This window comes from Myodes glareolus, chromosome 3 (genome assembly GCF_982192425.1).
Source record: "Myodes glareolus chromosome 3, mMyoGla1.1, whole genome shotgun sequence".
In the NCBI taxonomy this organism is placed as follows: domain Eukaryota; kingdom Metazoa; phylum Chordata; class Mammalia; order Rodentia; family Cricetidae; genus Myodes; species Myodes glareolus.
This window is the reverse complement of record NC_142028.1, coordinates 29,189,235-29,207,882: the sequence shown is the minus strand read 5'-3', so window position 1 is coordinate 29,207,882 and position 18,648 is coordinate 29,189,235. Positions and strand designations below refer to the sequence as shown.

Sequence of the window (18,648 nt, the reverse complement as noted above, 5' to 3'; positions counted from 1 at the left end):
ACCAAGGCTAGCCATTTTAAACCTTTCCCCTCCCTCTCCTGTGAGTCACCTCCAGAGTGGCAGCACCGGCTTGCATTACCATCATCAGCCAATGACAGTTTCCGTTTCCCTACATCCTCTCCAACGCCGGTGTCAGTTGTTTTGTTGGCTAGTCTGACTGGGGTGAGATGAAATCTCCAAGTTGTTTTAATTTAATTTCCTTAATGACTAGCCCGATGAACACTTTTCACAGCTATTTCTTGGCCATTTTTAATTCTTTTGAAACTGTGTTTAGATCCACAGTCCATTTTAAAATCGGGCTGCTTGTGTCAGATGTATAGCTCCCACTCCGTGGGCTTCCACTTCACTCGGCTAATGGTTTCCTTAGCTGTGCAGAAACGTTTTAGCTTTGTAAGGTCCCGTTCATCCATTATTGACCTTACCTTCTAAGTGAGTGGATGCTCTGTGAAAGCCCCCTTCCTGCACATCTGTTTCACAGGGCTGCTGCTCACGTTTCTTCTCTGGCAGCTTCGAATTTCATGTTGAGGTCCTTGATCTACTTGGAGTTGATTTTTGTGCTGGGTCATTGACATAGGCCTATTTTCTTTCTTCTCTATGTGAGCGTCCAGTTCTCACAGCATCGTGGTTGAAAATGCTGCCTTCCCTCTGTGTGTGTTTTGGCATCTGTGTCAACTATCAGATGGCTGTAATTGCATGAGCTTATGTTTGGATCTTGTATTCTGTTCCATTAATCTGCATGTTTATTTTTGTGATAAAATAAAATTGCAGAGCGTGTATAGTATCCAAGACCAGTGCCATGCTTGTTTTATTACTATACCTCTGCAATATAACTTGAAATCTTGAATCCCCATCTTCATTATTATTTATATTCTAAATACTAAAATTTATTTTTACATGTGTGTTAATATTAATTTAAAATAATTCTGACTGGACGGTATTAATTTTCCTCATGCTGATTCAAAAAGAAATTGAAATATCATTTTAAGTTTCTAAAAGCAACAGGACCTAAGGCACTGTGACTACTTTAGACAGTGGATAATTTGGGCAACTCCCTGGAGATGTTTAAGGTAATGAGTGAAGAACTTAGATACTAGAAATCACTACGTAATCAAAGGCAAATAGAAAGACAGGTTAGAGGTTGTAGCCATCACAGAGAAGGACCTGTAGAAATGAAGCTACCTGTGTGTATATTTATTCAAAAATGAGAGAGATTTTCAATGCTGAGATTCCACTGGAAAATATTTAGGTAAAATCCTAATTGAATCTGCATGTATACTTGTTCTTAGAAAAAGCAGAGCACAGACCCTCCATTCCTACCTTTAAACCTTGCATTTCTTGCCAGTGTAAACCCAAGTCAATGCTATGTTTCTTAAATAATAAACTTCCTTTGCATTGCCAATTCCCCCCACACACACACACACATACACAACCTTGATGTGGACTTTTCCATTGTGTATATTTCCTTTTTTGTTGTTTTGTTTTGTTTTGTTTTTTCGAGACAGAATTTCACTGCACCTTTGGAGCTTGTCCTGGAACTAGCTCTTGTAGACCAGGCTGACCTTGAACTCACAGAGATCAGCCTGCCTCTGCCTCCCGAGTGCTGGGGTTAAAGGCTTGTGCCGTCACCACCACCCAGTTCCATTGTGTATATTTCTGATCCAAGAGTTTGTACCTATACCTCCCTCAGTTTGTATATAAATCAAAACCTATTCAAATAATGGGTTAATCCTACAGGTCTGGAATCTAGAGAAAGAAAAAGCATCCCAAGAAAGTCTCTGTTGATAATGTAGCTATCATTCAGCACTAGTCTGAAGTAATTCTCATTCTAGCCACGGGATCTGTTGCCTGGAAGTTAGTATTATGGCTCTTCATTTCTCCTAGGGGGAACATTATATCTGTAAGCATTCCCTGACTCTCCAACCCAAGAAAATATGCACTGTGCTTCCTTCCAACTCCAACTGCACTAGGATTTCATAATTTCCACTTTTGACAAAAATGTTGCCCACCCTCCACCAAAATGAGTGGCTTCATGTATCATGTCCAGGGTTGTTGTAGTGGCACGTAACAGTCAAGAAGAAACTGAAAACTAAGATACATTTACCTGCACATTGTATCCCATTGTACCCCACTGCACTCACTCCTTTGTTCATTTCCTCCATTGTAACTTCATAGTGTCTCCTATGGTGCATAAAAGCATGGCTGTCCCAAAAGAACTCAAGGATACGACAAGACTTAAAAATCCACCTCGTAAGGATCCACCTCACAAAGATCCACCTCGTAAAGATCCACTTACGGAGACCATTCGAAAATACTTTCCTGAAACCTGGATCTGGGATTTAGTCACAGTAAAGTAAGTGATTTCCATTTGTAGGATTTGGACTTGGCATAAAAAAAAATTATTTCTTTATTTTCTAGTATTTCCCTAAATAATCTCTATCATAAACAAAGGAAATCACTAATTTAGAAGATCATAGCCTATCAACCCATCAATTATAAAATGTATGTATTTCCATCACTCCCCAAAAAAAAATCACATAAAAATTATCATACACCTTTCTGATCCTTAAAACCATTCAGGAACATAGTGAGTAGTAAGTAAGGCAATCCTACATGGAGTAGACAACTAGACAAGGTTATGTGGAGACAACCACAGAAGTCATAAAATTGTTATATGGTATTTTGGAGATGGGTGTTCAGAGACAGCTTCGAATCTATGTTCCAATTTCCACTAACATCCAGACTTTGAGGTGTCAACAGTTGAGCTGGGCAAAGAAGACTACAGAAAGACCTTTCATTTCTCCATGTGGAGTCTCTTCCTATCACTCCTTTGAAGGACTCAAAGAGGTGGCTTTGGTTCATACTCACTGGTGATGGCGTTAGGTCACACTCATTGGGTCCCATCTCAGAAATAACTAATTCACACGCTCACTGTCTGTGCTTCACATTCTCACTCTCCCAGCTCATCAGGAGTAGCCGAAATGGAAGTGACAGTCCCTGACACCATCACTGAGTGGAAGGCCGGAGCCCTCTGCCTGTCCAATGACACTGGACTTGGCCTCTCTCCTGTGGTGTCTTTCCAAGCCTTCCAGCCCTTCTTCGTGGAGCTCACGATGCCCTACTCCGTGGTCCGTGGAGAAACCTTCACACTCAAGGCCACCGTGCTGAACTACCTCTCTACGTGCATTCGGGTGAAGACCTTTCCAAATTAAGTATGACCAGAGAGAAAGAGGGAAATCAGTGTGTGTAAATTTTAACTAAGAATTAAATGGAAAGAAGAAATAAAGAGAGGAAGAGATTGTATTGGACCCATCAGCACTGATTCCAAACACTTAAAAAATTCCCAGACTCTAGCTATGTATATACAGCAAAGAGTTGTTTAACAGTGTGAAGACTACATAAAGTGTATTAGGTGATTTGGACACTACTTAAATAGTTCATACAGACTGACAGACACAGTCTGACAGACTGACACTGGCTATTCTATGTGGCCTCTGGATACAATCAAAAGATGTGGTCTACATAGATATATTAGGCTGTTGTCAGGATAAAATGGCATATTGTCCTACAGAGAATTTTCTTTCACTAGAGGTGCATGTGTACTTTAATATAGTAGTTAAAAATCTAGTACAGTAAGTACATGTTTGCCATCAAGATAAAACAAATAGAAATAGATAAATATATAATTATCTCTCTAATTATTTGTGTAGATAATGCATAGATGATAGCTAAATAAAACTTTCAACATGTATGTGCATCTGAGATCTATGCCAGCGTTCTGTGTCAGCCTATGAGACATTTTAGTCACGTGTGTTCCGCTCCTACGCTCCACAGCCTTTCACCTCCCTCCCCCACACATAATACGTTGTTCTTCTATGGTGACGTCTTTGCTATTTCTTTGCCCGTGTGGGGCCACAGGTGGGTGTGCTGCTGGAAGGCTCCCCTGATTTCACAGCTGTCCCAGTGGCAAAAGACCAAGATTCTCACTGCCTCTGTGCCAATGGGAGGCACACCACATCCTGGTTGGTAACTCCCAAATCATTAGGTGAGTGAGAACTCCGTAAGGGGACTCTCCGCAGAAATGGTGAATGCAGGAAGGGTTCTGACGTTTCCTTCTTCTCACGGGGCCCCCAAGCCCACCATCTTCTTAAATACAGGACAAGCCCTCGACCTGCTCAGAGACCTGAAGATGCTTTGCAGGTCTTGGGGTTTGGAAGGTGCCAAGTTCCGGGCACAACTGAGCTCAGCTCTGTGTGTGTTTCAGGGAATGTGAACTTCTCTGTGACTGCAGAAGCGCGACAGTCCCCAGAGCCTTGTGGTTCTGAGGTGGCCACAGTTCCTGAAACTGGGAGAAAGGACACAGTTGTCAAAGTCTTGATAGTTGAGGTGAGTAATGTCCCTTGACTGGCAGTGTCCTGAGCCTGGAGCAATGCTGATTGTGTTTAGATGAGAAACAAAAGATGGTAGCGCATGACTTTGAGACAGCTCACAGCACAGCAAATTCCCTTTCAGATCACTGGGTTCTGCCTCCCTCCCCTCTTAGTCCCTTGACTGGAGCTCAGAGGGGAAGGGTTATGCCAGTTTATCTACTTAAGCTCCACCTCTTTCTCTGCTCCTATTATGCCATCCCTTTTGTCTTTATTATCTTTCCTTATTACCTTCTTTTTAATCTGGCATGCCCAAATCCTCAAATGTTTATGCCATTCCTGATATGGTGAAAAATTAGATCATCTAATTCCAGCACTAGCCCCAAAAGTAAAGAAGAAGTTGTTCTTGCATACACACACACACACACACAAAGCAATGTCTCCAGCATCTTTGTTTTTACACACTCAATAATTTCTCATGTCTGAACTTTCTATCTTTTTGTCCAAGCCTGAAGGAATTAAGAAAGAACATACCTTCAATTCACTGCTCTGTGCATCAGGTGAGAATCCTTTAAAACAGCAATAAGACACTAGCTTAGATCATCTACTTACATCTCTTGAAATATTCCTATAAGAAAACCAGGATAGTTAAATATCTTGGTCTGTTTGTGGGGCCCCTAGCAGAGGGATCGGGACCTATCCATGGCACATGATCTACCTTTTTGGAACCTGTTCCCCATGCTGGGATGCCTCACCCAGTGTTGATGCCAGGGGAGAAACTTGACCCTGCCTCAACTTGACATGCCATGCTTTGCTGACTCCCATGGGAGGCCTGCCCCTTTCTGAACAGATAGAGGGTGAGTGGGGGAAAGGAATGGAAAGAGGGGAGGGAGGGGAAACTGTGGCTGGTATGTAAAATAAACAAAATAAATTAATAATAAAAAAGAAAACTAGGATACTGTATACCTTATAACCACTAAAAAATAACCAAACTCAGGGGGGCTGGAGAGATGGCTCAGAGGTTAAGAACACTGATTGCTCTTCCAGAGGTCCTGAGTTCAAGTCCCAGCAACCACATGGTGGCTCACAACCATCTATAATGAGATCTGCTGCCCTCTTCTGGCATGAAAGCATACATGGAAGGAATGTTGTATACATAATAAATAAATAAATCTAAAAAAAAATAACCAAACTCAGTCACATAAATTATCAAGATCTTTACTTACCTGATGCAGCTGTCAGGAGTGCGGTCATAGTTCTGCCGGGGACTTAAGAGTTCACTGTAGCCCCTTTCTTTGGAATGCAGAAACCTTCTCATCCAGTCTGTCTCAATACTTAGAAAGCTATAGCTAGGTAATAGGTAAGAAGAGGTCATAATCAAAAATTTCCTAATAAAATGAAAAATGCAGAAAATATCTTGAGAAGGACCATATTTGTATGGTATTAGATCATAAATAAAAATAATTATTTTTATGTCTGAATAAATGTCATACATTAGCCAAGCTAAAACATGATGTGAGTAAACACTAAACATATTTTTCTCTAGTGGTTGCATTTATGGCTTGTTCTTTCATCCTCACTGGGCATACTATTGCAAAGAAATATAGCAATGTATCTCACAAGGGAAGCTCTGTTTCCTATGAAGGACTAACATGTAGGCAGAGGCTGCCCACTCACAATAACAGCTACTCTGCCAGCGCCTACACTATTGAGTGGTGTAGTGCTTCCTCAAAATATGTCTGTCAAAAGAATAAAGAAATTGGAATAATGGTTTTAATTCAATGTAAAATCCATTATTATATGAAAGTTAGCAAAAGAGATGAAATAGAGCGAACGTCTTTGTAAAGGGTATGCACTCATGTGACAGCTAATAGAGTGTGTAGAAGAGACTCATCACACAGTGCTAACACCCTTTACATGGTTTCCATGAAAGGACATGCATGAAGGGGCTCACTGGAGACTGATTTTTTTGTTTTTTACAAAACCAAGAACATGATAGAGAAAAAAAAGAAAAAAAAACTATTTTTCCCATTGGTCAATTCTGGTTCTCTTGATATTTATTTATTACAAGGTAACCTGGCTGTCAGTCCTGCCATAAAGAAGCCCTCCACAGCAGCAGCATGGGAGTGATCAGTGAAACCGCCCAAGGCAGCTCAGGGGGACCCAGGAAAAACAAAAGACAGCTCAGAGCTAGTTTATCCACTCACGTACGCTGGCACACTGGGTTTTTGTCCATACACTGTCTTATCTCAGGTTTCCATAGCTGCCATAAAACACCATGACCAAAAGTGACTCGGAGAGAAGTGGTTTATTCCATCGTACACGTTCACAGTCCATCCTAAAGGGAAGGCAGGGACTGAACGAGAGACTGTGGGGGAGCACTGCTTACTGGCTTGCTTTCCCTGACTTGCTCAGTTCACTTTCTCACATGCCCAACAGAACCACCTGCTCTGAGGAGGCACCACCCACACTGGGCTAGGCCCTGCTACATCAATCACGAAAAATGAAAACTCCCCAAGACTTGCCTATAGACCAATTTTATGGAGGCATTTTCTCAATTGAGGTTCTCTGTTGCCAGAAAACACTAATGTCAATGTTCACACACAAAACAAAACAAAAAACTCTAAGAAGAAAATACCTACATCAAAATTCAATCAAGAAACACATTTTCATGTATCTATTTTAAAATTAGGTAATTAGTAATTAATAATTAATAGGAGATTCAGTAATTCCTTTTGGAGAGGCTTTCCTTCAATACAACTGGTGATGAAAGCAAAAGCAATAGAGCTTGACAAGCCAGCAATATCAGGAAATGCGGATTTATAGTATTTACGAGATCATATTTCTAGGGAGGAAAGAAGTCAAAGCTTACGACACAGTTCTAAAGTGGCTGCCTTAGGGAACTTTAGAAATGCGGATAACAGAGGTAACCATCTACCCGTTTGTTTTTCTTATTATAAGATGCCGCGATATCTGAAAAAGTGTCCTTGGTGCTCCCACCAGGGGTAGTGAAAGATTCAGCCAGAGCCCACTTCTCCGTGCTGGGTGAGTCACCCCATCCCTGGAGGACTGGGGACAAGAGTCACTACCACTGCCCTGTCCTCATGGAAATTCCAAATGTAACTTCTGGAAATGACACATAAACTCTTTGACATCTTGTCTCTATCCCCTCAGTATCCACTGGGTTCCTAGCACACCTCACCCTTAAAATTCCTTCATATCATTGAGAAATAAGTCTATTAAAGACGTTATTTTGTTCTTGAAGATATGACTGCTCTGTCTAATGTTACATCTCTCTCTCCCAGGTGATATCTTAAGTTCAGCCATACAAAACACACAGAATCTTCTCCGCATGCCCTTTGGCTGTGGGGAGCAGAACATGGCCCTTTTTGCTCCTAACATCTACGTACTGAAATATCTGAACGAGACCCAACAGCTGACTGAGAAGATCAAGTCAGCGGCCATTGAGTATCTCAGTGCTGGTCAGTACATCAGTCAAAAACTTCACTTTGTTCTAGGCCACAGTCTCTCTAGAAATGGGCTAAGGATCAGACAAGGGAAACTGAGAAGTGTTCTCATTGGTCAGTCCTATAAGCCAGCGCATATGAGGACCTCTCAGGCTTCAGACTTACATCCTGTCATTCTCTGAGGCCTCAGTTCCTTCAAAACCCACTCAGAGCCTTCCGTTCCAGGCTATCAGAGGGAGTTGAACTACAAACACAACGATGGCTCCTACAGTGCCTTTGGGGATCGAGATGGCCAAGGAAACACCTGGTAAGAAAAGTCCACTCTGTGTCAGGCCTTGTTCAACTCTTGTTCCTCATGGCAGCTACACATGTATCTTATTTCATGGAGATATAACTGATGCCTGGACCTGAGAGGGACATGTCTGAGGTAGCCCGAATCGTGAGTATAAGACCGAAGCTGTCTCAAGGTTCATCTGCCTTGACTCTGTACCACCTGCTCTACTCAATTCAGTAAGCTGGCTTTTTTCACGTCTCCCCAAGATCTTTCACCAGTCGATACCCGACTACATATTGCTAAGCATCCAAAGACGCACGTAACCGAGACTTGAAAAGCTGTTCCCCTTCTTTATGTAGCCTTGCTTTACATCAGAATGTATTAGTGAGATAAAACACGCAGACAACCAACAGGTGACAAATGACAGAGAGACTGGTAGAAACAGGAAATAAGTCAAGGGGAGGGATATCATTTCTGAGGCAGGAAACGTGTGGCAGGGGTTTCAGGAGAGAAGATTTTTTTTACCTACAAAAGAAAATCACCAGGAGGCAGGGAAAGGCTAAGATGAGGGTGCAGGTGTTAGGGAAACATCAGAGGGAGTGAGGGAGCAGCAAAGGAAAGCAAAGCAGGAAACAGCTGAACCACACTGTAGTGTCCACATCCAAGAGGACCAGGGAGGGAAGACTACTTCGGAGTAGCAAGAGGCCCTGCCCAGCTTCATGCACTCAGAGAGCCTTAGACTGATTACACATGAGTGTGGTCCAGACCCCGGGAAACCCTCGTGTGAAGATGCTGCATCAGAACAAAAGCCTTCATCTCCCCACTCGCCCTCCCCAATCAGGCTCACAGCCTTCGTGCTCAAGTCTTTCTCCCAGGCTCGAGCCTTCATCTTCATCGATGAAACACACATCACCCACGCCTTCACCTGGCTCTCCAAGCAACAGCACAACAATGGCTGCTTCAGGAACTCCGGACCGCTGTTCAACAACGCCCTGAAGGTGACCTGTTCTGAACTACTTATAATCATGGTGACCGAATAAAGACGTTTGAAAGTCAGGCCATACTACTTACCGCTGGGACGAAGAAGCCTCTAGGTCTGGAATATACTTTCTCTTAATGAGGATATAAATGAAATTTTCCATTGAATACAGAGGGTCGGACATGAGTGGGGAAGACATCTTTGATGAATTGCTTGCTGTGAATTTTACTTATTTCACTCCTTTTTGTTTGCAGGGTGGAGTAGAAGATGAAGTGACCCTCTCTGCCTATATAACCATTGCTCTTCTGGAGAGTTCACTCAAATACACGGTAGGTGTCATATCGCTTCTCCAGCTTTCCAAAAGAGTGTAAAGCCTATGGCTTCCTATGTAGACAGGGGCTGCTCTTTTGTTTTCCAGGCCACCAAGACCTGAAATAACCGCACAGAAATTATATTAATTGCATAATAGCTTAAGCGTATTTCTAGCCAGCTCCTACATCTTAAATTAACCCATTTCTATTTATCTGTGTATGGCCACATGGCTGTGGCCTACTGTTGAGGTTCCAACTGGTGTCTGTGCCCTTCAGGGGCTATATGGCATCTCCCTGACTCTGCCTTCTTTTCTCCTCTGTCTTTGCTTGAAATTCCCACCTTGCTCTATTCTGTGCTGCCATTAATTTCTTTATTAACAAATGGTAGTAAAATATATCCACAGCATACGGAGGCGAATCCTACCCCATCTGAAGCCAAGTGGCAGCTTTCTTTTCTACAATACTTTTGCATTTTTAAGGTTCCATTAATGAGCATCTACCTGCTCCACGAAATCCTGGATATGTTCCAAAAGTCAAGCCAAAACCACAGCCTCTGATACTGTCCCTTTGAGTCTCCATTTAAATGGAATATAGTTTACAAAAATGAATGGCTCCCAAAAGATGAAGAATAGAAAGAAAGAAGATCAATGACGGGAGATAGGAAAGAAAAAAGAAGGGAGAGAGGAAGTGAAGGAGAAAGGAAAGGGGAGAGAAAGGAAGGATGGATTTGAAAAGCATAAATGTCTACATCCTCCATGTCTGCTCCAGGGCCTACTAGAACCATTTATCACAATGCTCAGGTTTTGTTGTTCTGCCAACAGCATCCTGTTGTCTCCAAAGCCCTGACCTGCCTGGAGACATCCTGGAAGACAATAGAGCAAGGGGGAAATGGCAGCTTTGTGTACACGAAGGCACTGCTGGCCTATGCTTTTGCTCTGGCAGGGAGCCAGGATAAGAGAAACGAAATCCTGAAATCACTTGATAATGAAGCTATAAAAGAAGGTGAGGGTGAGGGTGTGTGTTCTCATGTTCATCTCCATCCAGTTCCAGTGGAGGGAAACAGGGGAGTATACGGAATGTGGAAATAGCATTACATTTTAGTCCCATCTCTATGCACACCGAGATTTCTCCTTAGACTGACCCATTAGGAAATTAGTCTTTCTTCCATACACAAATAGTTTCTCTTCAGTATTTTCTCATAGAGTGACCCAAATCAAATCAACAAATGTAGTATCACAGTTCCAACTGCCATTACAAAAGTAAACGTAGCTAACACTTAACTTTTCTCTCTGATACCCCTATACACAATTAGGAGGAGCAAAGATATGAAGAACACAAAAAAGGAAATTATGCTTCAAGGTTTTGCTGTTTCAACGGCAATTCTGAAACCAACGGGAAACTTCCCTAAGTCATTTGGACTGAACACTGACCAAGTGATGTTTTGTTGGGTGTGAGGGAGTTAATGAGTGAAAGACCCATGTCTGCTATTGTCCTCTCGCCGGTCTCTGCTAGAGTAGCATTGAGGACGTAGTTTAATCAATACCTTAGGAATCTCTGTGTAGATAATTTTCTCAATCACACCCTACCATACCGACTGCAGGTTTTTACTGGGGATTAATAAATTGTTGTGAGTGAAGATTTTAAAACCTATTACAAGCTTTTATATTTCCTTCTTTCTAGATATAGACATACAGTCATTCATTGACTACTCATACTTTGTTATTTCTCTATTTTTACCCTAAGACAACTCCGTCCATTGGGAAAGACCTCAGAAACCCAGAAAATCAAAGAGCTATCCGTACGAGCCGCAGGCTCCCTCTGCTGAAGTGGAGATGAACGCCTATGTCCTCCTCACTCTCCTCAGTGCCCAGCCAGCCCCAACCGCTGAGGACCTGACTTTGGCAACGCTCATTGTGAAGTGGCTCACAAAGCAGCAGAATTCCCGTGGGGGCTTCTCTTCCACACAGGTTGGTGACTTTCTTCAGAGTCCCCAGGCCCTGAGGGGATTGGAACAAGAGATACAGGAACAATCCAAAGGGAAAGGAGAGAAAAAACAACGTTACTCTTGCATATTTTGGGTCTGTGGGAAGTGGGGGATGATATATCCCATAATAAACTTTCCTAGTTCCTGTGTTCCAACTCAAGAGTTCTCTTCATACCACATGTAGTGAAATAGACCTCCACTACTGATAACCTCTAACCCAGACCCAAACCTTGATAGAACACAGTGGGAAAAACCCTGGAAAGTCCAGATTCCTAGACATAATCCCTCACCCTAGAACAGCACGTGGAGTACCTAAGAGATGCTGTTTGGACCAAACAGACGTCTTTATCATCCTGCTGCCCTGAGGAGTGGCTGTTTCCTTTCTCCCGACAGACTCTCCTAATCTTCTATATGGAGAGATTGGCCTCAGGTTTTCCCCAAGCTGGTAGGAGCTCCTGCTGCCTGCTTTAACTTCTTGACAGTTGGAAATAATCAAGACTGTAAACCATGTGCTTTATCAACTAGTCAGTATGATTCTCATGAGGTAATATTTTCCAAAAAAAAAAAATACACATCTACCACAATATCTGTAGATTAATCTCTGGGTATCTGGGGCATAGGTGGCAGAATTTATCCCCGTAGAAGTACAATAAGAGGGCTGGCTCCTCTAAAATAGAAATAAAATTCCACAACACTAGCGACCCTGCTTGGCAATCCAATTATTCCGCTTTCATTCAATAGGCAGTCTGCATTGTAATAGTAAAACCCTCGCCACACGTTTCTGTTCTCCTGTTGGGTTGTGCAATCAGGAGAGCATCCGGAGCTGTCTTGGGATAAGGAGGGATCCTGTGGAAGAGATCCTCTCAAGAGCATGAAGTGCATCCCCACAGGGTATGCCACCGAGGAGCAAGGCAATGAAGGACAACACTAAATTGTAGTTGTTCCTTTAATTTGATAAGATTGAATCATGGCTAGCACTTGGTCAAGATGTTGGTGTCTCTGGATTGTTCGTCAAGGGAAGAAGAAAGTTTGGCGATGAGAGCAGGAATGCAATGTTGTTGGAAGATAGCGGGCATCATCTTGGGCTTCGAGCATAGAGAAAGAAAACCAGTAAATCCTAGGAGAAAAATCTAATTTGTATTTATATTTTGTACTGGTTAGAAGGGAATCGACATTTGCCAGGGCACTCTGTTTAAGGAGGGAAATTATGTGAATGTCTTTGATTCTCAAATATTTCCCAAATTAAAGTCTAGAGATCAAATAACTGGAGACAAAACCTCATGACACTTTTGTCACAGCTTCAGGAAGTGCCCTAGACCTTCCACATTGATGCTACCCTGAACTTTTACACTCATCCCTCACAGGACACTGTGGTGGCTCTCCATGCTTTGTCCATGTATGGAGCAGCTGCTTTTACCAGAAGTCAGAAAACTCCTTTGGTGACCATCCAGTCTTCAGGGACATTTTCCAGAGAGTTCCAAGTAGACAACAGTAACCGCTTATTACTGCAGCAAGTCTCACTACCAGACATCCCTGGAAACTATGACATCAACATGTCAGGGGAAGGATGTGTGTACGCTCAGGTAAAATTCTGGGAAAGTTGTGGGTATGTAGCTGTGAGCCTGCTTCCCCCAAACGGAAAGTCTCCCTTTGCCTACCTGCACACACTATGCTCAAACTGGGAGAAATCAATCCAAGGACCCAGTGCAATGGAGGTAAAGTATTTCTATCCTTTACTTATCAGACAACGCTGAAATACAATGTGCACTTGGAGAAACAGGAGTCTGCATTCGCTCTGCGGGTACAGACAGTACCTCTGACTTGTGATAACCCCGAAGGCCACAACAGCTTCCAGATCTCACTAGAAATCAGGTATGAGCCCCCCCCCTTTCTCTCTCAACTACTACAGTGTTGTCTTCCCAGAACTCTTCATGGAATGGGTTCAAGAGATATCTAAAGCAAGTCTCTTCATTAAGATTTTGCTTTGTCGGGCCTGGAGAAATCGTGCAGAAATTAGGAGCACTGACTGCTCTTCCAGAGGTCCTGAGTTCAATTCCCAGAAGCCACATGGTAGCTCACAACCACCTATAATTTGATCTGGTGCCCTCTTCTGGCACGCAGGCCAGAACACTGTATACATAATCAATAAATCTAAAAAAAAGAAAGAAAGAAAGAAAGAAAGAAAAAGATTTTGCTTTGTCTATAAAAAAAATGCTTGACTTCAGCAAACTGAACAATGAAGGATTATAGAATCATAATCTCTGATCAGTCTACTTTTGGGGCTCCTTTCTCACCTGCTATCATAGTAAAGTGGTTTATTCTTTCCCGATACCTTAATGTGGACTACTCTTCTTCACCAGCAAAGCCAAGCCTTCCTGGTCTTTTAAGATTCCATTTTTCTAGAGGGGAAAAAAAGATATTCTGTTCTTCTGACACTTGCCAAAAGCTCCATATAAAACATAACCAGCAGTGGGGTCTAACTGCGAAAACTGAAGGGCTCTTGAATGGAAAGAAGACATCCACCGTGATCCATCATCTTGTTTCATGGCAGTGTGGCAGGTGTCTTTTGGTCTTATCACTCTTTGGGGCCTGCCACCCAGCTCCCAAATAAATACATTGAGACTCATTCTTATTTAATGAATGCCCAGCCTTAGCCTTGCTTCTAACCAGCTTTTCTAACTTAAATTATCCTGTTTCTCTTCAACTACCTTTTGCCCCTGGACTTTTTACCTTTCTTTATTCTATATCTTGCTTGCCTTCTCACTCCATGACTGGGTGTGTGGCAGGTGGCTGGCCCCTGGCATCCTCCTCTTCACCTTTTCTCCCTCCTTCCTCTTCTTCTGAAGCCTAGATTTCTCCTCCTATTTATTCTCTCTGCCTGGGAGCCCTGCCTATCCCTCTCTCCTGCCTAACTCTTGGCCATTCAGCTCCAACAGTGGTGTGTGTGTGTGTGTGTGTGTGTGTGTGTGTGTGTGTGTGTGAGAGAGAGAGAGAGAGAGAGAGAGAGAGAGAGAGTTGGAGGAGGCCGCTTGGTCATTTCTGGTTGCTCAGCCCCAAAATAATCACACAGAAACTATATTATTTAAATCACTGCTTGACCTATTAGTTCCAGCTTCTTATTGGCTAACTCTTACATATTAATTTAACCCACTTATATTAATCTGTGTATCACCACATGACTGTGGCTTACTGGGTAAAGTTCCAACCAGCATCTGTCTCCAGAGAGGGATACAAAGCTTCTCTCTGACTCTGCCTCCTTTCTCCCAGCATTCAGTTTAGCCCATCCCCGCCTTCTGCTTTACCCTATCAACAGGCCAAGGCAGTTACTTTATTAACCAATAGCAGTCACAGCATATGAAGGGAAATCCTATGAGAGAGAGAGAGAGAGAGGACAACATCAACCATCAGTCCTCAGATTCCATACATACCAGCTTTTTGAGATAAGGTCTCTTACTGACCCGAGATTTGTTAAGCAGACTATGCTGACTGCCCAGCAAGCCCCATGGATTTGTCTATTTTTAATGAACTCTCCAGATATTGTTGTACATTCTATTTTCAGAACTATTTATATTGACAGTAAAGCCCATGTATTTTGAGGTATGAAAAAAAATCACACAGGGCCTATCAGGAATTAGTGCTGGACCTCAATGGAGGAAAGATTCAAAGTATTAAAATCACTTCTTCATCCACTTCCCTGGTCTGCAGTTACACAGGGAGCCGCCCAGCCTCCAACATGGTGATTGTTGATGTGAAGATGGTATCTGGTTTCATTCCATTGAAAGCAACAGTGAGAAAGGTAGGTAGACCAGATGTTTGGATTCTCTGGCTCCTCAGACCAGGAGCATGCCAACATGATTGTAAATAATGCCAATTTGCATCAAAGCAACATTAGTACTAACCTAACAAAATTGCATTTTTATGATTCTAAGTATAGGTGAGTACTGTGGTCGCGGCCAGCAGGGGAAATATAAGAAAGTGCCTGAGTTCACTGAGTCCACAGTCTAGCTAACAATAATTGTTAAAGCGTGTTCAACCTGGTCAATAATGATTCAGGGGAAATATTATTAAATACCAAGATTATAAATGTGGTGTTTTAAGAACTTTAAAAATTAACAACAAACTAAGATCAACAGTAGAGGACAGAGAAAGATACTTGCACGGAGATGAGGTTAGTAAGTGCTATCAAATGTGGGACTACTTCACTTTCACACAAAAGTCAAAAATACCCACCACTAAGTCAGGCCTCTGATAGAGCGGCCGTCACAATTTTCTGAATATATTTTCATTCTTATCAGGGAAGTTTCTTCCAATTCATTTAGATGAATTGGTGCCATCTCCTTTCTATCACCTTCAATCCCACGGTTCATTTGCCTTTTCTCCTCCTAAGGCCTTTGCTTCTTCAGTGACACAGGCATTTTAATCTCATTTTCAGTGACACAGGTATTTTATCTCATTTGCAGCTTGAAAGATCAGAGCATGTGAGCAGAACAGAAGTGAGCACCAGCAATGTCTTGTTGTACATGGATCAGGTGAGGGTCCTTCCTGCCTCCCCAGACATGTCTAGGTGCATAGCCCTTGATCTATGTAGATCAGGTGAGGGTCTTTCCTGCCTCCCAAGACGTGTCTAGGTGCACAGCCCTTGATCTATGTAGATCAGGTGAGGGTCTTTCCTGCCTCCCCAGACATGTATAGATGAGTCTTTGTGGGAAACACACGGCAGGAGAAAAGCAATTCTAGTGGAAGCATTTTGTAGAGACACCTTCCCTCTGTTCATACTAGATAATATTTTAAATTCTCTTTTCCTGGCCTGGAGATGTGGCTCAGCAGTTAAGAGCCCTTACTGTTCTTGCAGAGGACCAGAGTTCATTTCCCAGAGTTCACACCAACTCACAACTGCCTATAACTCCAGTTCCAGTGGATCTGATGCCCTGTTTTGGCCACCACTGGTATATGCATGCACACACACACACACACACACACACACACACACACACACTAATAATGATAATAATAACAATAAAAATACCACTAACAATAATTAAAAATAATTTTAAATTCTCTTTTCTCATTGCTGGATGTCCTGGGACTTATAAAGTTCCAAGTGTCCTATATTGCACACAAAGAAGGAACTGGATTTTTGGAATAGTTTAATAGACTAGAACAGCTTCACATACTCCCAGGAGCCTCTGCATCAGTTCCTCAGGACCCTACTCTAAAACCCACAGCAAGCAGCATCCACACGTGTGAGCCGTTATGGAGCACAATGACTGTGAGTTAAATGCTACCCAATGCATAAGCTGCTTCTCAGAATCCAAGGACCGAGTAAAGCTGAAGGAGAACAGCAGCCATCTCAGAGATTCTGGACTTAGTTTTCTCTCTTTGCCAGGTGACCAATCAGACACTGGCCTTCTCCTTCATCATTCAACAAGACATCCCAGTAATGAACCTGCAGCCTGCCATTGTGAAAGTCTATGATTACTATGAGACAGGTGAGCAAGAGATCAGGACCCTAAAGCAACTTGAGTTATTTTTGACAGCTTCTCACTATATAACCCACGCTGGCCTCAAACTCTCAAACCTCCTGACTCCGCCTCCCAAATACTGATATTACAGACATATACCATTGCACCCAGTTTTTAAAATTACTATTTTTGAGATAGTGACACATATAGGCCAGACTGACCAAGTCAGCTCTTAATAAAAGACTATGAGTATGACAAATATTTATAAGATTTCCATTTATTCATCCACCAAGGTCTTGTTCCTACCTGTGTGTCCAATCATGTAGGACCAAACAGGTCCAAATAACCCAAGGGACCAAACATTTTACCAAGAAGTGTCTGTAGGTTAAAAGATACACAAATCTTCTTCTGAATATAGCAATGCAGCAATGAAGAATTATACAAATAATTATAGTAGGAATAAAAGGATGGGAAAGAATTATAGCCTAAGTGGTCACTGATGACCAAAGAGAGAGAGCAAAGCCAGAGCTGGAGAATTAAATGGGGGTTTCTGTGCCAGATGTTTCCGACTAGAAGAGTTCAAGAAACAATGAAGGAAAAAAATCAGAAATATAGGAAGTCATGTGAGAGGCTACACGTCTGCACGTTATCCCCAGTACTCTGCTCGAACACTGTAGGATAAGCACCCTTCGATTTCCTCCGCAGGATAAATTACTCTGGTGGTTCTGCAAATTTGTTTATTTATTTCATGAGAGGGAGGCATGTCCCGGTGCCTCTGGAGGTCAGAGGGCGATTTGCGGGAAGGGGCTCTCGCCTTCTGCCATGTGGATTCTGAGAAAGGAACTCACTGTGGTCATCAGGCTTGGCAATAAGCGCCTTTCCCCACTGAGCCATCTCCCGGACCCAGTATAAAGGTGTCAACCAGTGGCTTCAAGGGGAGATATTCCTCTGCTGGGTTTGTCTGATGTCCCCAGAGAGACGGCTTTTCAGCAGTCATCCAGGCCTTGAACGAGAAAATTGGTCAGTCCTAAAACATCAACTGCGCTCCACAAAACCCTCTCGCATCAAAACTCCCGCTCTCAATTTTTCTCCCTGTCTTTCAGATGAAGTGGCTTTCGCTGAATACAGCGCCCCCTGCAGCTCAGGTGAGCACCTAGCACTCCTTGTCGCAAGCCTTCCTCTGACCTCGTTCCCTTCAAAACTACTCAGAACTTTGTTAGATGAGCTCAGACCTCTCCCACGGTATGAAAACACAGAAGCATATACCTTGGGATAGGCTCACTGCCCCTGGAAGACTACTCTAGCTTCCTTACCAAAGTGTACCGTAGCTTATGGAGGAAAATCCGACGGACCCCATTCTCCACCATGACCAGTTTGCTTTCCTGCAGAAAACCCTACTGTCAGTAGCCAGTTAAAATTATATTTATCAATGTGTTGTTTCTTCTCTCCACATATACAGAGAAACAAAATTTTTGAAACTCATATCTGTGGGCAAGACGTTGCTGGAGTCCCCAAACCCAGGAACCTTCAAGATGGTGATTTTTGTTTGTAATATAAAAACTGAACAAGCGTGGTAAATAAACGTACTCTTACAGAGAATCTCTATCTTTGGTTCTTTCCCCCACTTAATCCAAATTTACTCCATGTTCATTTAGTGCCTTGCACCAGACCCCACATTTGCAATGTACAAAAATAACATTCAAACAGAAGAACACGTATTATTGAAATGGAATAATCTTTTTGGACACTGTGAAGATGTGCCTTTGCCAAGGTACCTTCTGACTGGTTTAATGAAAGAGCTGACTGG

General features: G+C 42.7%; 1 protein-coding gene across 1 annotated transcript in view; it reads left to right on the top strand.

Moving 5' to 3' along the window:
- Positions 1-18,440, top strand: part of LOC125407029 (murinoglobulin-1-like) — a 51,469-nt gene extending 33,029 nt beyond the window's left edge. Inside the window, exons 19-37 of the mRNA XM_085687062.2 lie at positions 2,173-2,350; positions 2,960-3,188; positions 3,916-4,042; positions 4,262-4,383; positions 4,873-4,924; positions 7,326-7,409; positions 7,670-7,846; positions 8,057-8,138; positions 8,947-9,103; positions 9,339-9,413; positions 10,217-10,397; positions 11,139-11,362; positions 12,744-12,962; positions 13,124-13,251; positions 15,085-15,175; positions 15,840-15,908; positions 16,766-16,868; positions 17,945-17,986; positions 18,301-18,440. Coding sequence (XP_085543188.2) covers positions 2,173-2,350; positions 2,960-3,188; positions 3,916-4,042; positions 4,262-4,383; positions 4,873-4,924; positions 7,326-7,409; positions 7,670-7,846; positions 8,057-8,138; positions 8,947-9,103; positions 9,339-9,413; positions 10,217-10,397; positions 11,139-11,362; positions 12,744-12,962; positions 13,124-13,251; positions 15,085-15,175; positions 15,840-15,908; positions 16,766-16,868; positions 17,945-17,986; positions 18,301-18,317 — 2,357 coding nt within the window. The 3' untranslated portion in view covers positions 18,318-18,440. The remainder of the gene's footprint in view (positions 1-2,172; positions 2,351-2,959; positions 3,189-3,915; positions 4,043-4,261; positions 4,384-4,872; positions 4,925-7,325; positions 7,410-7,669; positions 7,847-8,056; positions 8,139-8,946; positions 9,104-9,338; positions 9,414-10,216; positions 10,398-11,138; positions 11,363-12,743; positions 12,963-13,123; positions 13,252-15,084; positions 15,176-15,839; positions 15,909-16,765; positions 16,869-17,944; positions 17,987-18,300) is intronic.
- Positions 18,441-18,648: the final 208 nt, after the last annotated feature.